This window comes from Schistocerca cancellata, chromosome 7, assembly GCF_023864275.1.
Source record: "Schistocerca cancellata isolate TAMUIC-IGC-003103 chromosome 7, iqSchCanc2.1, whole genome shotgun sequence".
Taxonomy (NCBI): Eukaryota; Metazoa; Arthropoda; class Insecta; order Orthoptera; family Acrididae; genus Schistocerca; species Schistocerca cancellata.
In genome coordinates, this window is record NC_064632.1 from 540,434,598 (window position 1) to 540,455,623 (window position 21,026).

The window sequence follows — 21,026 nt, forward strand, 5'->3', positions numbered from 1 at the left end:
ATGGACAGCCCTGCAGGATTCGTGGTGTCAATTCCCTCCAGCAGTACTTCAGACATTAGTCGACTCCATGTCAGGTCGTGTTGCGGCGCTTCTGTGCGTCCGCTGGTGCCCTAGACAATATTAAACAGGTGTACCAGTTTTTTTGGCTCTTCAGTGTAATATACACTTCCTGACAGAACCGCATGAGCAACGACTTGAGTTAACGCAATGGGAAACACGTTACTGCTGTTAGTGCTTGCGCTCGACTGCACGCCTGGAGCTTGCGACACAAGGGACGGGTGAGCAAAGCTATTCTGACTTTTAATGTTCACTACAAGAAGAGGAATTGTGTGGCTAGCGCTTACGCAGTTTCAATGGCCATGTCAATATTAAAGGCAACGAAACTAGTCTTCTAACGATCGATAATCTTTACAGAGAAGTTTCAGAGCAGCCAAGGGTCATTCAGAAGTGACGTGGAGGAACAATGAGCTTTTTTCCTTTGTGTTTGGCGCACACACACACGTAAACACACACACACACAACACACACACACACACAACCGCGCGAGTGCGCGGAGGACTTGCTACACAATCGAGACGATTCAGTAACCCAACTGGAAATCCGTATTCTCTATTCTTCATATACGTGACATCATTTCGAGCACCTGCACCTCAACAAATCATTAATTCGAGTAAGATGAGGAACTCGGAAGTTTGAAACAAAGCTAACTGAACATAGGAAGTATAATTTGAAAAAATCAAGGTATCTGATATTTATATCGTTAGAGTTGCTTCGTAGAGACGAAACATGACCTTTCTTTTGTTTTCTTTTTTAATTATTTTTTGACCACTAACATATGTTGCAGGTCCTGACTTATTGTATCCCTATAATCTATCAAATTTTGTTGTTGCGTAAAAGATGGATGAAGTTTCCCATTTCTCGTGTTGTTACAGTCTGGCGGAGATGAAATGGCCCACGATATGGCGACTTCGCTGCGAAGTGAATTGGCAGCTCTACAGTACAAACGCGATCGCCTGCAGCTCGAGGTAAGTCACAGATAATCGCTATATTTTAAAGTGCATTATACTGCGGACTGGCATACGTACATATGGTAAATACGTCCCTACAAAGGTCTCTTTACTAATGAGGCTTTACAAAAAGTGAACTGTCTGTAAAATTTTTCGATACTATTTGAAACTTGGTAATGAATGCTTGTCATCCGAAACCGGTCGCCACTAAATGGTAAGTCCGCCTCCATAGCAGAGTGGTCAGCGCGGCAGAATGCCAGGGCGCAGCCCCGAATCCTCCCGAAACTAGGTACGTAAGCAGGTAACAGGACCGAATCCTCCCAAACTGATACAATGCGACGGAGCACTGTGTGCACTAATGACACAGCTTCCTGCTGAAAGATGGTCTAGCGCGATGGACGTGCAACATTAATGGCTGCAGAAGTTTTGTTAAAAACTATTTCTGTTGAGAAGCTGGATGTCGTGGAGTGTCAAGAAGAGCACAATCATGAAGAAATACCTCATAATAAGTTTCAGAGGCAAGAAATCATTTCGAACTGATATCTTTCACAAGCATTTTCTTTAAAGCTTATTCCCAAGAACTAGGAGCTTCCATCAAAGCAGGCCTACAGTATTCGGGCTTTTTCTGAGTGTAATTTATCAATTACAAGGTCAACATTTATGCTTTTTGCAATATCGTGTTCAATCCACAATAATTTTGTGCCTGTGCCCCAGCGGTGTGCTGGCTACGGGTCCCAACTGCCGACCCTCTGCCCAACACTAGCTACGACACTGGCAACCGCGCACGGTCTTATGGTAAAATTGTTATAACTCTGCCTCTAGGCTGCTTATAAAGAAGAAATATGTACCAGGTTTTACATAAGCCCCGTAACAATGTAAGTGTCAAAACGGCATCCAACTTCGTGCATTGTTGTTGTTGTTGTTGTTGTGGTCTTCAGTCCTAAGACTGGCTTGATGCAGCTCTCCACCCTACTCTATCCTGGGCAAGCTTCTTCATCTCCCAGTACTTAAACTGCAACCTACATCCTTCTGAATCTGCTTAGTGTAGTCATCTCTTGGTCTCCCTCTACGATTTTTACCCTCCACGCTGCCCTCCAATGCTAAATTTCTGATTCCCTGATGCCGCAGAACATGTCCTACCAACCGGTCCCTTCTTCTTGTCAAGTTGTGCCACAAACTCCTCTTCTCCCCAATTCTATTCAATACCTCCTCATTAGTTATGTGACCTACCAATCTAATCTTCAGCATTCTTCTGTAGCACCACATTTCGAAAGCTTCTATTCTCTTCTTGTCCAAACTATTTATCGTCCATGTTTCGCTTCCATACATGGCTACACTCCATACAAATACTTTCAGAAACGACTTTCTGACACTTAAATCTATACTCGATGTTAACAAATTTCTCTTCTTCACAAACGCTTTCCTTGCCATTGCCAGTCTACATTTAATATCCTCTCTACTTCGACCATCATCAGTTATTTTGCTCCTCAAATAGCAATACTCCTTTACTACTTTAAGTGTCTCATTTCCTAGTCTAATTCCCTCAGCATCACCCGACTTAATTCGACTACATTCCATTATCCTCGTTTTGCTTTTGTTGATGTTCATCTTATATCCCCCTTTCAAGACATTGTCCATTCCGTTCAACTGCTCTTCCAAGTCCTTTGCTGTCTCTGACAGAACTACAGTGTCATCGACGAACCTCAAAGTTTTTATTTCTTCTCCATGGATTTTAATACCTACCCCGAATTTTTCTTTTGTTTCCTTTACTGCATGCTCAATATACAGATTGAATAACATCGCGGAGAGGCTACAACCCTGTCTTACTCCCTTCCCCACCACTGCTTCCCTTTCATGTCCCTCGACTCTTATAACTGCCATCTGGTTTCTGTACAAATTGTAAATAGCCTTTCGCTCCCTGTATTTTACCCCTGCCACCTTTAGAATTTGAAAGAGAGTATTCCAGTCAACATTGTCAAAACCTTTCTCTAAGTCTACAAATGCTAAAAATGTAGGTTTGCCTTTCCTTATTCTTTCTTGTAAGATAAGTCGTAAGGTCAGTATTGCCTCGCGTGTTCCAACATTTCTACGGAATCTAAACGGATCTACACCGAGGTCGGCTTCTACCAGTTTTTCCATTCGTCTGTAAAGAATTCTCGTTAGTATTTTGCAGCTGTGACTTATTAAATTGATAGTTCGGTAATATTCACATCTGTCAACACCTCCTTTTTGGAACTTCGTGCATTACTTTTTGCATAATGCGAGTACAAAGAGAAACACAGAAGAAATTATAAAAATATTTTTGGAGTCTATTGCGCTTCTATAGACCATTCAAACTAAGTTTTCTTAACCTTCTCCTATATTCAGACATCGGACACTTATCAATTTGTTGTGTTATAGATTTGCTGGAAATGCAACCATAATTCACAAAATGAACACCGAGATAGAATATGTGTTGCGAAATCATGATTTGCTATTTTAATAAATTAATTATGAAGAAATCAAGGCTATAAATGTTTCCAGTTTCTAATAATAAATATCTAAATGAGATAAAAGATAAAACTTTTGAACATACAATACACGCGAAAAAAATTTACGTTTTCTACTGTAACTTCATATGCTTTCCTTTGCCTGCTTGGAGTATTCATAACGTTTACAACTGCTACCTGCTTCAAACGAGAGGATTCAGTCCCATCGTTTTTCAGACCCTTGCCAGCTTGAGAGGATTCGGTACCATTTTTCTGATCGCGGGAGGATTCGGGGCTGCGCCCGAATGCCATCGACGATTCCCGGCTGGGTAGGAGATTTTCTCCGCTCTGGGACTGGGTGTTGTGTTGTCCCCATCATCATGTCATCCTCATCGACACGCAAGTCGCCTAAGTGGCGTCAACTAAAATAAAGACTTACACCAGGCGACCGGTCTACCCGACGGGAGGCTCCCGCCACACGACATTTCGTTTCACTGAATAGTGAGACTGTGCACTATACACATCGTCGATGTTTGCCTCGACTAGAGGTTTACCTCTAGTCGAGGCAAACATCGACGATGTGTATAGTGTATAGCGCAATTTAGTGAGCACGACGATGACAACTGAAATGCAGGGGATGGACAAAAATACGGACACACCAGACCTACACCACAATATCATGCCTAATACGTTGTAGCTAAACCGATGGTGTTCAAAACTGGCTTCAGTCGAGTTGCAATTGATAAATACAGGTCCTATATGGTTTTCACTATCTTTCCGTCAAAGCAGCGGCAAGTTCAGAATTTCAGGTAACGATAATTAGACATGGATAGCGATAAAACATCCTCCTCTCCAAAGTAGACCACAAAGGCTCATACTGAGGTCTGGTAACTGTGGTGGACCTAGAAGATGCGACGCTTCATCCTTGTGCTCACGAAACCAGTCGTCGACGATGCAAGCTGTGTGAACAGAGGTCCTGTAGTCTCGGAACACAGCATCACCATTACATAACAAACATCGTACAATGGAATGGACCAGATCAGCCAAAATAGTCACATAATCCTTGGCACTAATGTGACCTTGCAGAGTAACCAGGACACCCATGGAATACCATGAATGGCTCCCAAATCATCACCCAACTCCCGACACGTTTCACTATTCGGGCCGCGCGAGATCACCCGAGCAGTCTAGGGTGCTGCAATCTTGGACTGTGCGGCTGGTCCCGTCGGAGGTTCGAGTCCTCCCGCGGGCATGGGTGTGTGTGTTTGTCCTTAGGATAATTTAGGTTAAGTATTGTGTAAGCTTAGGGACTGATGACCTTATCGGTTAAGTCCCATAAGATTTCACACACATTTGTTTTTCTGGAGGACTCGAACCTCCGACGGAGGGAGCTGCGCGGAACTTGGTTAGGCGCCTAAGACCGCGCGGCTACTTCGCCCAGCATATTTCATCTATCCACGTACTGTGACGTTACTGGAAATCGGCTGTAATGATGTTACTTCGTTGTTATTCTAACGTAAATTACAGAGTGGGACATGCTAAAGCATCCAAAGTGTCCAGTGTCCTTGCCAATCGCCATGTTAAATGTTTCACTCAAGGTCGGTTGCGGTGTGCAAGACTTCACGCGTACACAATGTGTGCTGTCCACGTGCAGGCCGAGGTTCGGATGGCCGGCAGTACTCGGTACGTCACAGTTTCGGTCGGTCCCTCTCGCTATATTGCGACATTCCATTTACCGATGCGATGCGAGAATTTATTCTAGTATTTAATGCGGCTCATTTTGGCCGGCACGACATTGTCTAGTTAATTTCTTGATTAGCTCTCTTCCCTTCTAATTGGTTTTAGTGCGTGTGTCAGTGCATGTGATACAAAGTGACTGTGTGGTCATTTCGAGTGCATGCGTGTACAACGCTTTTAGTTCATCTCCACATTCGTTTGTTTTTGTAAGTGTAAGGGCGCCCATCAGATCCAAACTCACAGAAGTCCACAGACTCAATGGCTCTTTACACAAAAAGAAGCAGTCTAGAGATCTATCCTCGGAAATCTTTAAAAATGATGGGAATCACAGAGGAGAAGTGATGTGTCGCTCACACCGGCAAATGTGAAACAGAGATGAGTTTACAAAAGTATATTGACCAAGGTAAGAAACGGCTGCTTCAAGCAAAATTACAATAGTTCACAGGTATGAAGACAAGACAGTATTGTGATTGTAGATCCTGACAAAGTAACATAATTAGGATCTTCATAGACAAATATACTTGTATGGAAAATATTCTAAGTCCGATGAGGCCGTTCTGAATAACACCAGCATAGGAACAGAAAAGTCTATCCTGTATACAGCCTGACTGCACAAAGGCAAACAACAACGAATGCTAAATACAGAGGCGTCGGTCCCTACGATGGACTTCGAGTGTGTGTGGTTTGAGGTTTTCGGGCGCTAAATGGACTTCGAGATCACCCCGAGACGACGGTGTGAGTAGCACCCACTCTGAGAATACGAGAGGCTCTCGACGCCGGAACAACTGACCTGTTCATGTTTTTTATTTATTTATTTTTATTTTATTTTATTTTATTTTATTTATTTATTTTTTGTGGGATGTTGAAATACAGCTTCACCGGTGGCTCAACGTCTTACTGTCTTTGTGGATGATAAAACTGTTCCATTCGACAATGGTGCATTCCAAAGACATCACTGGAGTGCACATTGAAGGTGTGGTGGCGGGACTTGAAGTCCCACACCACCCTCGGCCGGAGGCAGTTCAGGCAAGAGGTAACATAACTACAGACTACATTAGGTATCAACATTGGTGGTTTACGATGGTCGACGATCATCGAGTGGTCAAGTCAACACTAACGCTTCAATAGTGGCCGTAACAAGGCTATCGTTAGCCGTGGTTGGAATCTGAGTCCTCAAGGATGATGAGAGGAACAAGGTGTTGGTGCCAGTACCAAGGAGTCGTGGTGCGAATGATATGTAAGCCAGCGACCGTGTCGCGCAGGGCTTCCACTTTGGCATAGAGACACCTTGCCTTCTCTTGCGTGGACGCCTTGAGAGTGGCCATGTCCATTTTCTCGTAGAGGGTAATTACCCTCGTGAGCGGAGGGGCGTGCAGGCTCCACCGAAGCACCTTATTCTACAGGCGCTGGAGGATTTGCATGCGGGAGGCACTGACCTGTGCAGCTTTTTTTTCATATATGATGTTACGGTACAGCATCACCAGTAAATCACGGTGCTGGTGAGGCAGTAAATTCATTCACACAGCTGTGACGCCGTGTCACTGCAATACACTTTGGAAGCGTGGCAGTTCACCCTCCAACGGTGACAGTACAACATCAGTCAGGCAGGAAAACGTCGCACGACTTGGGCAGGTAGGGTGGAAAGTAGTGGACATAGAATGGGGGGCTAGTCCTGCCAAAGGATGCATCCGAGGTGGGCGTGCCAGGCCAATCGTTAGCCATGGTCGGAATCTGATTCCTCTAGGATGGTTAGAGGAAGCAGATGTCGATGCCAGCGGCGTGGAAGTGTGGTCCCAACATTGCGTAACAAAATGGTTCAAATGGCTCTGAGCACTATGGGACTCAACTGCTGTGGTCATAAGTCCCCTAGAACTTAGAACTACTTAAACCTAACTAACCTAAGGACAGCACACAACACCCAGCCATCACGAGGCAGAGAAAATCCCTGACCCCGCCGGGAATCGAACCCGGGAACCCGGGCGTGGGAAGCGAGAACGCTACCGCACGACCACGAGATGCGGGCATTGCGTAACCCATGGACAGTGTCCCACAGGGCATCCACTTTCTCATAGAGAAGCCACGCATTGTTGCATATGGTCGTCTTGTGGGGGACGATATCCGCTTCCTCTTGGAGAGTCACAATTCTCGCGAGTGTCGGGGTGTGCATGCTCCACCTGAGAACCTTGTTCTGCAGGCGTTGCAACGTCCTCATCCTGGTGACACTAATCATGGCCCATGCAGCAGAGCCAGGCGTGAGGGCAGGCAGGAAAGCTGCTCGGTAGATGTGGAGCTTGGTATGCAGGGTAAGATCCCTACTGCAGAAGAGGGGATACACTCGGGGATGACGGCATATCATTCACATAGATATTAAAAAGTATGGGAGACAACACCAATTCTTGTGGAGTGCCCACCGACAATTGGCGGCCACTACGCAAGCCTCATTGAGTCACCCTAAAGTCCTACTGTGGAGGAAGCCATCCACGATCTTGACATAAATATCCAGTATAGGGGTCCGTGTCAGCGTCTTATGCACTAGGTTGCCTTGCCAGATCTTGTCATAGACGTTCTGCAAATCCAGATAAACGGCAGCTGTCGACTTGATGGTGTTGAAGCCTTTGTGGATTTTTCAGTGATCTGTAGGACCCCAAGTTCGGCAGAGAGATGCGAAGTGAATCCAAACTGTTCAGGTCGGATCGTCCCAGCCACCACCAGAGGTTGGGAAAGTCGGTGGAGGATCACAGATTCAAGGACCTTCGCCATAGTATTTAGGAGGCTGATGGGCCTGTTGTTGTTGGGGACCGTAGGGTCCTTGAACCGCTTGGGGATCGCAATCTGCTTGGCTTGTTTCCACTGATGGGGTAAAGGCCAGACGTGAGACAACAGTTTAAAATCTTGGTGAACAAATTCCATCCAATCCAGGCGCTCACCGGCCACGTTTCCGTCGTAGGATATGCTGAATTTCTGCCATGGACGTAAGGAGGGGGCAGACTGGGGTGGGCGGTTGTAGAAAGCGACAACAGCTGTCAGGACATTGTGTTCGTCCTGTAGTTCGTCTGGAGTAAGGTTCTGGACAAGGGGGCGGTTTTGGGCCTCGAACGAATCCCCCAGCGTTTCCACAATTTGGAGGATATCACAGAATAAGCCTGCTGCCATGTGAATAAGATGGGCAGTCGCCGGCATAGAACGCCACAGGGCGTGAATGACAGCCCAGTCAGACTTATGGTGGAGGAGGAAACCAGACATCCTGTCCTCCATTCTTTGGGCCTCCAATCGGCGAGTCAGTAGCAGAATTCGCGCTGGAGGCGTCTCATTTGGTGTTTGTCCCGAAGATCGCAAAACGGCTTCCACCGCCGGCAGTAGCAGTTCTTTTGCACCTTCATCTCCCATAAAAGGGGAGGCAAATCGTTCAAGGGGGTTAAAGCCCAAGGTACAATGGAGGTGGAGAGTTTAACTGATTTCTGTATTTTCACAGTAAGGTAATCCACAACATGTACTATATTGGCTGGTGTCAAGCTGAGGTCGTGTCGAGTGGTGTTATTAAGTACCCTGGAAAACGTGAACCAATCGTTGAGGATCACAGTGGAATGAACATCAAATGCAAGGGCAGCATCAGTGAGGTGCAGGAGGACCGGGTCATGGTTGGAGGCCAGTTTGTGGAGAACTTCCAATGAAAACTGAGCAGCGATGTGTTTGAAGATGGTCACATCCAGAATATCTGGCTGGCAGTTAGAACGGACTGGGATATTGGTAGGTTCGTGGGGGCCATAGACTGATATTCTTAAAGTATCTTCCAGGTCAAGGAGGAGTTCGCTTTTGGGGTTATAGACCCAAGCCAAGCTGGGTGCTTGGCATTGAGATCCGCCCAAATGATTAGCCTGTCAAAGGATGTCAATGTGCGGAGGTCTGCTTCCAACAGTGGCTTGTTTGGGCCCAAATACACTGTTTGCCCCAAAGGTAATGGCACCAAGGCGTGTGGTAACCACAGTGGCATCTGTGTGTTCCATTGGCTGGAGAGTCTCTTGAGTATGGACAAAAGCTTTGTTGAGTAACACTGCCATGTCTCCATCACAGCTGTCGAGGCGGTCAGAGTGGTAACACACTATGTTGTGAAGGTGGAAATCGTCCGCTGGTTTGAGGTGTGTTTCTGTGACCAGTAAAACATCCACACAATGGTCATGGAGGAAGGCGTTCAACTCCATCTTCATCTGTTTTATGCCATTGGCATTAGAAATACAGGTGACAAGATCCCGAGGGGGGGTGGTGGTGGTGTGGTGGTCGATTCACCATTACAACAATATTTGATTAAGCCCTTCCACTAGGGTGATGACCTTGGAGAGCCCGTCCTCCGACCGACGGATTTTGTGTGCAGTGTCACAAGTAACGCCCCAGATGTGGGGTGTCATGAAGGAGGAGATGACCTGGAGGGTCTCAGGCATGTCCTCCCAAAAGGATGCATCACCCTGCTTGCTCCTGTGTCGGCAGGGACGGTGTAGTAGTATGCAGAGTGGGGGTAGGAGCAGACGGCCAGGATCCAGCCACATTTGGACGAGGGGGCTGCTGCTGGCTCCTGTAGGTGGTGAGCAGTGGAACCCATCATGGAAGATGGACAATGAGGAGGAGACTGGGCTGCAGCAGCAAAGGATGTCACAAGAGTCTGGACAGAAGGAGGCATAGGTGCCACAGAGTGGCTGATACCAGAGCAGCTGCTGAGGCCGACACACCAGGCTGGCCCCACAAAACAGGAAAGTTGTTGGTGTCCCATTGTGGTTTCCTTTCGGGACGGCGTGAAGACTTCAGTGCCTGCTGGTAAATGGGGCATCCTCACCCCCTTCAGGATGCCATATGGTGGGGATCATGGGCTGTGCCCAAACACCTGGCTCAGGTAGGTTTGTCCGAGGCAGGGAGCATGAAGTTCTCCAAGAAATGTGGTCCAGCACACTTAACACACTGCAACGGCAGTGAGCAGTATTCAGAATGAGATTTTCACTCAGCAGCGGAGTGTGCGCTGATATGAAACTTCCTGGCAGATTAAAACTGTGTGTTGGACCGAGACTCGAACTCGGTGTGATGATGATGATGTTTGGTTTGTGGGGCGCTAGACTGCGTGGTTATCAGCGACCGTACAATTACCCAATCTTTGCTCAGTCCAATTTCGCCACTTTCCTGGATGATGATGAACTGATGAGGACAACACAAACACCCAGTCATCTCGAGGCAGGTGAAAATCCCTGACCCCGCCGGGAATCGAACCCGGGACCCCGTGCTCGGGAAGCGAGAACGCTACCGCGAGACCACGAGCGGCGGACTCTCGAACTCGGGACCTTTACCTTTCGCGGGCAAGTGCTCTACCAACTGAGCTACCCAAGCGCGACTCACGCCCCGTCCTTACAGCTTTACTTCTGCCAGTACCTCGTCTCCTACCTTCCAAACTTTACAGAAGCGCTCCTGCGAACCTTGCAGAACTAGCACTCCTGGAAGAAAGGATATTGCGGAGACATGGCTTAGCCACAGGCTGGGGGATGTTTCCAGAATGAGATTTTCACTCTGCAGCGGAGTGTGCGCTGATATGAAACTTCCTGGCAGATTAAAACTGTGTGCCGGACCGAGACTCGAACTCGGGACCTTTGCCTTTCGCGGGCAAGTGCTCTACCAACTGAGCTACCCAAGCACGACTCACGCCCTGTCCTCACAGCTTTACTTCTGCCAGTACCTCGTCTCCCACCTTCCAAACTTTACAGAAGCTGTCCTGCGCACCTTGCAGAACTAGCACTCCTGAAAGAAAGGATATTGCGGAGACATGGCTTAGCCACAGCCTGGAAGTTTCATATCAGCGCACACTCCGCTGCAGAGTGAAAATCTCATTCTGGAAACATCCTCCAGGCTGTGGCTAAGCCATGTCTCCGCAATCTCCTTCCTTTCAGGAGTGCTAGTTCTGCAAGGTTCGCAGGAGAGCTTCTGTAAAGTTTGGAAGGTGGGAGACGAGGTACTGGCAGAAGTAAAGCTATGAGGACGGGATGTGAGTCGTGCTTGGGTAGCTTAGTTGGTAGAGCACTTGCCTGCGAAAGGCAAAGGTCCCGTGTTCGAGTCTCGGTCCGGCACACAGTTTTAATCTGCCAGGAAGTTTCAATTCCCAGTATGTCGTAAACGTTGGCATTTGTGATAGATGACTGGCCCATTGCGGTCCTCATACGATTCAATATAGACCTTCGTGTACAGAAGGTACCGGCTTTGGTAAATCCACTCTATGTCCTCCCTCCGGGAAAGGGAGACGACGTGGGTAGGGCAGGGGATCAACGCCCATGTCTCGGGATCCCTCTTGCTACACTGATGGACCAAAGGGTCTTCTAAATGGAGCTGAAGTAGTTCCTCCTGGACTTCCTCTGCTGTAACTTCTTGTAGCAAGTCCTTGATGACGATTTTGATTTGGTGATTATCCGACGTCTGGTGAGTAATGTACGGCACCACCTTTGATTTTAAAAGGTCGGGAAAGGTAAGATAGTTGAGCAGGTGTTTCACATGATCTTTTGGGTAAACAGCTCGCAATTGGCCGAAAATGGGCCGTTGGAGCTCAATGTTCAGTTTTGCATAATTAGTGACATTATATACCATAATAGGGGGCATGTTCTCTTTCTTCAGAGGGATTCACAGAGGGTCTCTTGAGAAGGAGGGTTGGAGCATTAGCCATTTTCTCATTCACAGGACCATCTGGTGCAGTGTCCACTGGGAGGGAGGTACCAGAGCACAATCCACTGCCACCATGGCCCGCATGGGCGGAGGAACGTCTGGAGCGACGGCCAGAGGACTTTCCGACTGGGTCAGGGTGCCCAAAAGACTCGCCGCAGTGGCGGGACAACGTAGGAAGAGGTGCACTCATAGGTACAGCTGGGTGGTGGTCAGACACAGCCGAGGCGTTCACCGCCTCACTACGAGTAAGATCCCTAAGCGGTCAAGTGAATCGCCGGACGACGACAACATCGAAGAACGGTCCCTGGCACGAAACGGTGGACAGTCTTCACGGTGATTACGGTGATCGGTTTCAATGCCGGTGGTACCCACTGGTGATTTGTGGCGGTTGGTGCGATTCAAACGATCCTTCGCCCGCTGCGAGGTGGGCGGAACATCAGGCGCGACTGGAAGCCGGGGTGAGCGGCGTTTCCGACGCGATTCACCCCGAGCGGCGGCGATGGAAGAGTCGGAGAGCCGCTAAGGTCGCTCCGCGCACTCCTCCATGGACATGGGTCTACCTGACGTAGCCAGGGGCCGAGCACGTAGGACTACGCACACCAAAAACATCCCAGCTAATCTGGGGCAAAAACTACGAAATACAACGCCGAAAACGCAGATAAACATCGCCGATATACGGTGAAAAGCAGAACGATACGACACGGGAACACACTCGTACAAGAAAACACTTCTAGGGATCCAACCTGTAGCACGCTGTGCAGCTCTGGCGCCGACCTTTATAGCGGCGCCTGCGGAATACTCGCGGCACTGTTTTCTAGTAAGGTGTGTGACGGATGCGAATAGGTTCCTTGGAAGTGGCGGCCTCTGCTAGCGCTGGTACTGCCGCCTGGTGTCCGTCCGTTACTGCGACGGGGCGAGTTCGCGACACTGGGGCATGCAGGGGCCGTGTAGGCAGCACGCGTGTCCGGGGTGCCCGAAGAGTTGCCGATCGCTTTTGCGAAGATCTCCGGTACAACAAGAAGGATGATAAGCGTCAATATCCATTATGTAGTAGCCTAATCGACAGGTACCGCAAATCTGCTGGAGACAGCATTGCAACATTACGCAGTAAAAATTTAAAAATGTAGTTGACAAAGAAAGAGCTAAAAATTACGATCGACAGATGATTTGTATGCATGGTTCTGCACATCACGAAGCACTTTGTGTTAAAAATGAAGGCATGGAACACGTGATGGAATTGGTAGTACAATAGTAAATCCTATGAAGTCTCACGCATTATTACGTCGTTAATTGGAACAATTTTTGATTGAAATGAACGAGGAGTGTGGAAACGTTGAAAGTTTCCCGTCATACCTCCTTGCCTAGGCACGCCAGATGAAAGTTGTCGTCAAGCCCTGAATGAAAAATTGCGCAACGGGTAACTGGGGAGGGGAGCTTGAGAGCGCTACCTAGAGAGCGTGCCCTTTCTGTACGATACTAGGCAAGGGCCTGGAGGGCTCACACGCTGATGTGTGGGTCCCTGCATTCTATATCTTCTATTTTTAAATGAATTCCTTTGACTTCTATGTGATTTTTAAGCTATGTTAAAGATTGATGACAATTGATTACGTATTTATTTTAAATATTATCACTCGATCTTACAGCGATTGCAGCAATTGTTCCAGTTTACAGATATTACAATATTACAACTTATAGCTCGGGTGTATTATATACTACTCTGCACGCACATTTCTACGGACAAGTCGGAATTGCGTTGGCCAAATGTATACCACCCAAGTCTCCCAATATTTTATATAGGACATCCACTATGTGAGGAGCATAACGGGCAAACTGGGGACAAGATACATTAACTCAGGGGGTCAAATTTCCTAAATTGACGAGATCATTCATTTCCTTACACAATCCGAAGCTGGAAATAAAACAATTAGTACAAATATTCAAATACCTCTCTTCCACGCGTGAACATCGAGACAGACGCACTGAGGGTATATCTGCTCACTTACCCGTCTTCTGTAACACCCCTGAATATGGCAGGCATCCCCGGAGGTCTTCCTGGGCCCCGGTGGAGGGGTGGTCGAACCACTTGGCCGTGACCAACCTCTCCACCCCAAATCTTGTGACACTGGAAAGTCTTTGACTTTTACCTGCCTGTGCTGTCTCTCTGATCCCCTACCCAGGAGTAAGGTTGGCACTACTAAACTACAGAACTATAGGAAAGTTCATGTGCAGATTCACATTCACGTACAAGAAATGCATAATACACGACACATATAAATACGTAATGAAGCCTGACACATTCCTTTCCACCCGTCCACATGGGTTCTGTTGCACCCGCGGCCGGCCGCGCCGTGTAATAAAATTGACTGCGGAACCGCCTCTGTTTCTATTTCCTGGTGCGAGCGAGCAGCGAAACCTGCTGCTTATAGAGAGGAAACTACTGTACCGTTTCAACGTTACATGACACTGCGAAATACGATCCTTAGGTCAAAGGACATTTCGATTTAAGCGCCCCTATTGTTGAATTTCTCAAGAAAAAAGGGAAGCAAGAATGATAATTAAAATATCCGAGGTTATTTCTGATCTTGAATTTTAAATATAGTTGACTGGAGACGATGAGAAGCACCTTATTTCTGATTTCATGCTGCAAGTGGCCGCATTTAAAGAGAAAATCGCGCTGTGGAAGGGATAACGCCTGACAAGGAAGACCGCCAATTTTCCTAAACTCATTAGTGTCAAAAACCGCGAAAACTCGAAAATTCTGCTTTGAAAATGATTTTGTTTGTAACGGGAAACAAACCGACGCTGTCCGTCGACGCTGCCGTTGCATGAAGACGTGACGGCCAGTATTTGTTTGGGCTGACTCCAGCAACTCATTGCAAAAACGAAATTGCAGATTTCAGCGGAAATACCAGATAAAACGCGCCCAACGACTCTTATGAGAGACACGCTGCATGTACCAAACAGAAGCACTGGAAACAGGTTTTTTCCAGTTGTTTTGCGAAATACAAACATTTGGTTCAAATGGCTCTGAGCACTACGGGGTTTAACATCTATGGTCATCAGTCCCCTAGAACTTAGAACTACTTAAACCTAACTAACCTAAGGACATCACACAACACCCAGTCATCACGAGGCAGAGAAAATCCCTGACCCCGCCGGGAATCGAACCTGGGAACCCGGGCGCCGGAAGCGAGAACGCTACCGCACGACCACAAGCTGCGGACTACAAACATTTTTCTACAATTGAAATAAAGGGGGCACGGCAGTATAACGACGAAAAATCTAAAATTTAGTATATAGAGCTCCAATTTCGTTCCAAACCCATATAGTATATATCAACGTAATCAGGACAGATTACATAATTTAACAAAGTTACAAAAATTCGATTTTTTCATGATTAACAAATATAGTGCCATTAAGGGTGAGGTGCGAAATGCAATGCTGTAGCAAAAACGTACCGAACCAAGCGACTGCATTTGACAGGACTCGGTTTATGCGAGATTCTAGTGACGTACCGACAAACGCGGAGGAATGGGTACCCTAAGGTTTTACGATGAACAGAGAATAATGATAGTACCACTAGATGGCTCTACCCTAAATTGCCAGCTGAGAACTGTGTTTGTTTGATGAGACGTGTCTTTTAACCACGCCTCCTTGTGCTGTGTTGTTCGCAGCTTGGAGATGCGCGAGCACAGCTGCGGTCGCGCGAGCAGCGGCTGTCGGAGCTGCAATCGGAGGCTGAGCAGCTGCGGGAGCAGAACGCCCGGCAGACATCCATCATCACGTCGCTGCGCAAGAGGGTTCAGGTATGCCTGCAGCTGCAGCTGCCGACACCAGAGCGCGGCGCATGCTGCGTCACGCGCTGTCCGCGCGTACCTACTTGAGACGTGTCGCAGTGGCTGATGGAAGCGACCGTAAGTGGGAAATACCCCCTCGACGGTCAATAACACTGTGCAATATTATCGACGTTTTCCCTCGACTGCTCAGCTGTATTGCAGATAATATCTTGCACGGAATCAAATCAAATGGCTTGGAATGTTGGTTATAAATATGCTGCTGCAGTGATAATGGCTCTACTTCGTAGACGTGACTGAAAGCAGTTGTGGAACCATGCGACCACTATAATCATAAGAACAGATATAGCCTTAAAATGGCCGACTGGTCGTAAAATAATAGTCACAGGATATTTCTGGACCCTTTTTTTATTCATTAAGCATTTCGGGCTCTCCCCATATTCATATATATATACATACAGGGCTATTACAAATGGTTGAAGAGATTTCATAAATTCACTGTAGCTCCATTCATTGACATATGGTCACGACACACAACAGATACGTAGAAAAACTCATAAAGTTTTGTTCGGCTGAAGCCGCACTTCAGGTTTCTGCCGCCAGAGCGCTCGAGAGCGCAGTGAGACAAAATGGCGACAGGAGCCGAGAAAGCGTATGTCGAGCTTCAAAGGGAACTCACATCAGTCAGTCATAACAGTGCAACGACACTTCAGGACGAAGTTCAACAAAGATCCACCAACTGCTAACTCCATTCGGCGATGGTATGCGCAGTTTAAAGCTTCTGGATGCCTCTGTAAGGGTAAATCAACGGGTCGGCCTGCAGTGAGCGAAGAAACGGTTGAACGCGTGCGGGCAAGTTTCACGCGTAGCCCGCGGAAGTTGACGAATAAAGCAAGCAGGGAGCTAAACGTACCACAGCCGACGGTTTGGAAAAACTTACGGAAAAGGCTAAAGCAGAAGCCTTACCGTTTACAATTGCTACAAGCCCTGACACCCGATGACAAAGTCAAACGCTTTGATTTTTCGGCGCGGTTGCAACAGCTCATGGAAGAGGATGCGTTCAGTGCGAAACTTGTTTTCAGTGATGAAGCAACATTTTTTCTTAATATTGAAGTGAACAGACACAATGTGCGAATCTGGGCGGTAGAGAATCCTCACGTATTCGTGCAGCAAATTCGCAATTCAGCAAAAGTTAACTTGTTTTGTGCAATCTCACGCTTTAAAGTTTACGGCCCCTTTTTCTTCTGCGAAACAAACGTTACAGGACACGTGTATCTGAACATGCTGGAAAATTGGCTCATGCCACAACTGGAGACCGACAGCGCCGACTTCATCTTTCAACAGGATGGTACTCCACTGCACTTCCATCATGATGTTCGGCATTTCTTAAACAGGAGATTGGAAAACCGATGGATCGGTCCTGGTGGAGATCATGATCAGCAATTCATGTCATGGCCTTCAAGCTCTCCCGACTTAACCCCATGCGATTTCTTTCTGTGGGGTTATGTGAAAGATTCAGTGTTTAAACCTCCTCTACCAAGAAACGTGCCAGAACTGCGAGCTCGCATCAACGATGCTTTCGAACTCATTGATGGGGACATGCTGCGCCGAGTGTGGGAGGAACTTGATTATCGGCTTGATGTCTGCCGAATCACTAAAGGGGCACACATCGAACATTTGTGAATGCCTAAAAAAACTTTTTGAGTTTTTGTATGTGTGTGCAAAGCATTGTGAATATATCTCAAATAATAAAGTTATTGTAGAGCTGTGAAATCGCTTCAATCATTTGTAATAACCCTGTATATATATATATATATATATATATAAGGGTGAGTCAAATGAAAACTTTAAATTTGTAATAACAAATCGAAATTTTGCGCCGTTATCCTGTAAGTTGGTAAGCGTGCTACAAACAGCGTGCAGAATGGCCTGTAGGTGGCAGCATAGTGCAGATGCACTCATACCGTCGCAGTATCAGTATAAAGATGGCCGCCCCGCTTGCGACTTGCACCAGGGAAGAACAGCGTTCTGTTATTCGGTTTTTTCGGAGCGAAGGTGTGAAACCTATTGAAATTCATCGACGAATGAAGGTTCAGTACGGTGATGCATGTTTATCAGAGCAGCAAGTCTACGAATGGTGTAGGAAGTTCGCAAATGGTGTGGCTTAAGTGGAAGATGCTCCTCGTCCAGGACAGGCACAACGAGTTGTGACTCCACAGAACACTGCAGCAGTTGAAGCCATAGTGAAGAAAACCGCCGAGTGACACTGAATGACATTGCAGCATGTTTACAGATTAGTCATGGGTTAGCACACCACATTGTGCATGATGTGCTCCAGTTTCACAAAGTGTCTGCGAGATGGGTGCCACGGCAGCTGACTCCTGAAATGAGAGAACGACGTGTTGATGCTTGTGAAAAACTTCTTTGGCGCTTTGAACGAGAATGTGATAGCTACCTTGCAAGAATCGTTACTGGGGACGAAACCTGGGTTCACTTCCACCAACTGGAAATGAAGAGAGCGAGCAAGGTATGGCGCCATTCCTCATCACCAAAACCAAAGAAATTTCGAACAGAACCATCAGCAGGGAAGGTTATGCTGACTCTCTTTTGGGACGAAAAAGGCGTCATTTTGGAGCATTACATGCCTGGACGGACCACTGTCACCAATGCATCATACACAGATCTCCTAAAAAATCATCTGCGGCTTGCAATGAAATCAAAGCGATGTGGACTGCTGTCAGCAGGTGTCCTTTTGCAACATGAGAATGCAAGGCCCCTCACTGCCCATACAACAGTTGCAACAATCACAGACCTACATTTTGCGCGTCTTCCTCATCCACCATACTCACCAGACCTTGCCCCAAGTGATTTCCATCTGTTTGGACCCCTCAGACACGCAATGGGAGGAAAGAAGTTCCGTTCTGATGAAAAGGTACGCCACGCGGTGCATGAGTGGTTCGTGGACTTACAAAAGAATTTTACTTCAACGTGGGATCCACTTGTTGCCCTGCACACGTCGAGACGATATTTCACTTCTCGCCACGTATTCATCAACATTTCAGGTGTAACTTTCCCAACCGCCACGACGATTTTTTCCCCTAAATGATTGATGTCTCTGATCTTTTCACTGTACACAACATTTTTTATGTGGCCCCAAAAGAAAAAGGCCAGTGGGGTTAAGTCTGGGCTTCGTGGTGGCCAAGGTATTGGGCCAGCGCTGCCTATCCACCTTCCTGGAAGCGTCAAGAGCCGCCCTCACCTGGTTACTGTAATGAGGTGGGGCGCCATCTTGGTGGAAAAACACGTGAAACACGGATCTGTTCAACATCATCTTCAGAAGTTCTCGGCCTACCTCGTGATTTTGCTTTTAGAACACTACCGGTTTCCTTGAAAGACTTTAGCCAATGACGGATGATTATTGCCGTGTGGTTCACCACCATACTGACGTCTTAAATTACGTTGCACTGTTATAACTGACTCAGTTTTCACAAGCCAAATAACACAATGCGCTTTCTGCTGCGGAGTACACATTCTTGCAGAGTTGCCCTGCACTGCACTGCACGCACGCCCGGAAAGACAATACTGGTGCCGCCTCGAGGTCAAGCAGACCTGCCAACTGAAGGGGAGCCAAACTTGGAGAGTTGATGAATCAAACACAACGAACTAGAATACTGTATGTCACTTTGTACAGATTCTACGACAAATTAAAACTAGGGAGTTCTTTTTCAAACACACTATGTATCTTTGACAAAGTTGTAAAATGACGTCAGAAGCAACATAGGTTTTATAACTAAAAAAATAAGAACACTTAAACGTGTGTGAAATCTTATTTTGCTGTGTGGAATTGTAAAACCTTTGTTGCTTTTGACCTTACTTGACAATTTTGTTAAAGTTGTATGTTCACTTTGTATCAAAGGGTATGTATTACATTTTAAATGTCTTGTTACCATATGGTGGTTTAATACATGTGCTCCATTTACACGCATGTGTAATTTTGCAAGAGTGTAAAAAATATATTTGTTATCAGGTCATATGAAGATTGGCAGAGCCCGAAACGCGTAATGAATTAAAAAACGGGTCCAGAAATATTCTGAGACTATTATTTCGTGACCAACGAGCCAATTAAAGCTATTTCCATTCTTTCTCTACTTCGATGAAAGCAGAAAACAAGATGGATGAAAAACTGATTGAAGGAACGTCATAGATCGCTCACGAAAACATATTGAGAGAATTGAGCTTCAACAAAAAAAAGAAACAAAGATTATGATAAAGTTTTGTGTGTTGTGGTCCGATATTTGAGACATTACTGGAAATGACTCTCCCTGTACACTGGCGTTCCCGAACATGGCTACTTACCCGCCCTCGCCTCTTCCCCTCACCTTCTGATAAATTTCTGCGGACGTCCGTACGCCATCAGCAAAAACAGAAAATAATGCAATGAGAGGCGCAGCTCCATCAAGTCTTCGCTTATCTATTACACTAAGAAACCTGCTACCGGCAATTCTTTCGAAGGCTTGAAATTTACAAGTGCTGTTTCACCTCACAGTATTTTACATATAGTCACGGAAATGTGTCGTGCAATAATGCGAGCAATAAAGGGTTACGTATGGGTAAGTCATATTTATGTTATCGGCGTTGTGTGAAATCGTGGTATTCTACAGAACTCATAGGTAATATGTAGAATAGCGTATGATGTTAGGCAAAGAATGAAACACAGGTTTTTTGTAAAATTGTTGTATACTTTTCCTGGGCTTTCTATGTAATTCCTAGGCATTATACAGAATGATCAGTACCATTAATGCAAAATATTAAAAGGGCACAATGTGAGAAGCCTTTATTAACCAATAAGCATTTGAAACTGAAAGAACAAAACTACGAAATAAAACACAGGATATTCTTACCGGAAAATTATGAAAGCAGAACTGCAATTGAAGTATTTGTTACAGTAAGTACTCGCTTCTCTTCTTCACAAAAAAACACTTTACATTTTCCCAATTTGATCTTATACATATATTTCACAACTTAAAGAAGAATAGGGTCAGAATGTTCTTACCTGTAAAACACAAAGCAGGACTGGCATGATCCACTTGTTGCAGCAATTGCACTTAATTTCTTTTTCACAACAAAGCCACCTCATATTTCGGCATTATGTGTTGCACATACACCTGACGAATCCTTGGCCGCTTCCGGTGGACTGAATATTAGCTGCAAATTGGAGACGTATCTCGTGGTCAGGAACATCTTCAATTTTCATTGAGTTCTTTGGGCATACAGTAAATTCCGATCTTGCATAGAGCTGCTTCAAGAGTCCTTCTCCAGTTCTAATTCGGTAATAG

At 46.4% G+C, this 21,026-nt stretch overlaps 1 protein-coding gene across 1 annotated transcript in view; it reads left to right on the forward strand.

Moving 5' to 3' along the window:
* The first annotated feature begins 959 nt into the window (after nt 1-959).
* Nucleotides 960-21,026, forward strand: part of LOC126092889 (coiled-coil domain-containing protein 170) — a 380,321-nt gene continuing 360,254 nt past the window's right edge. Inside the window, exons 1-2 of the mRNA XM_049908619.1 lie at nt 960-1,025; nt 15,571-15,702. Of these exons, the coding sequence (XP_049764576.1) occupies nt 960-1,025; nt 15,571-15,702 (198 nt within the window). The remainder of the gene's footprint in view (nt 1,026-15,570; nt 15,703-21,026) is intronic.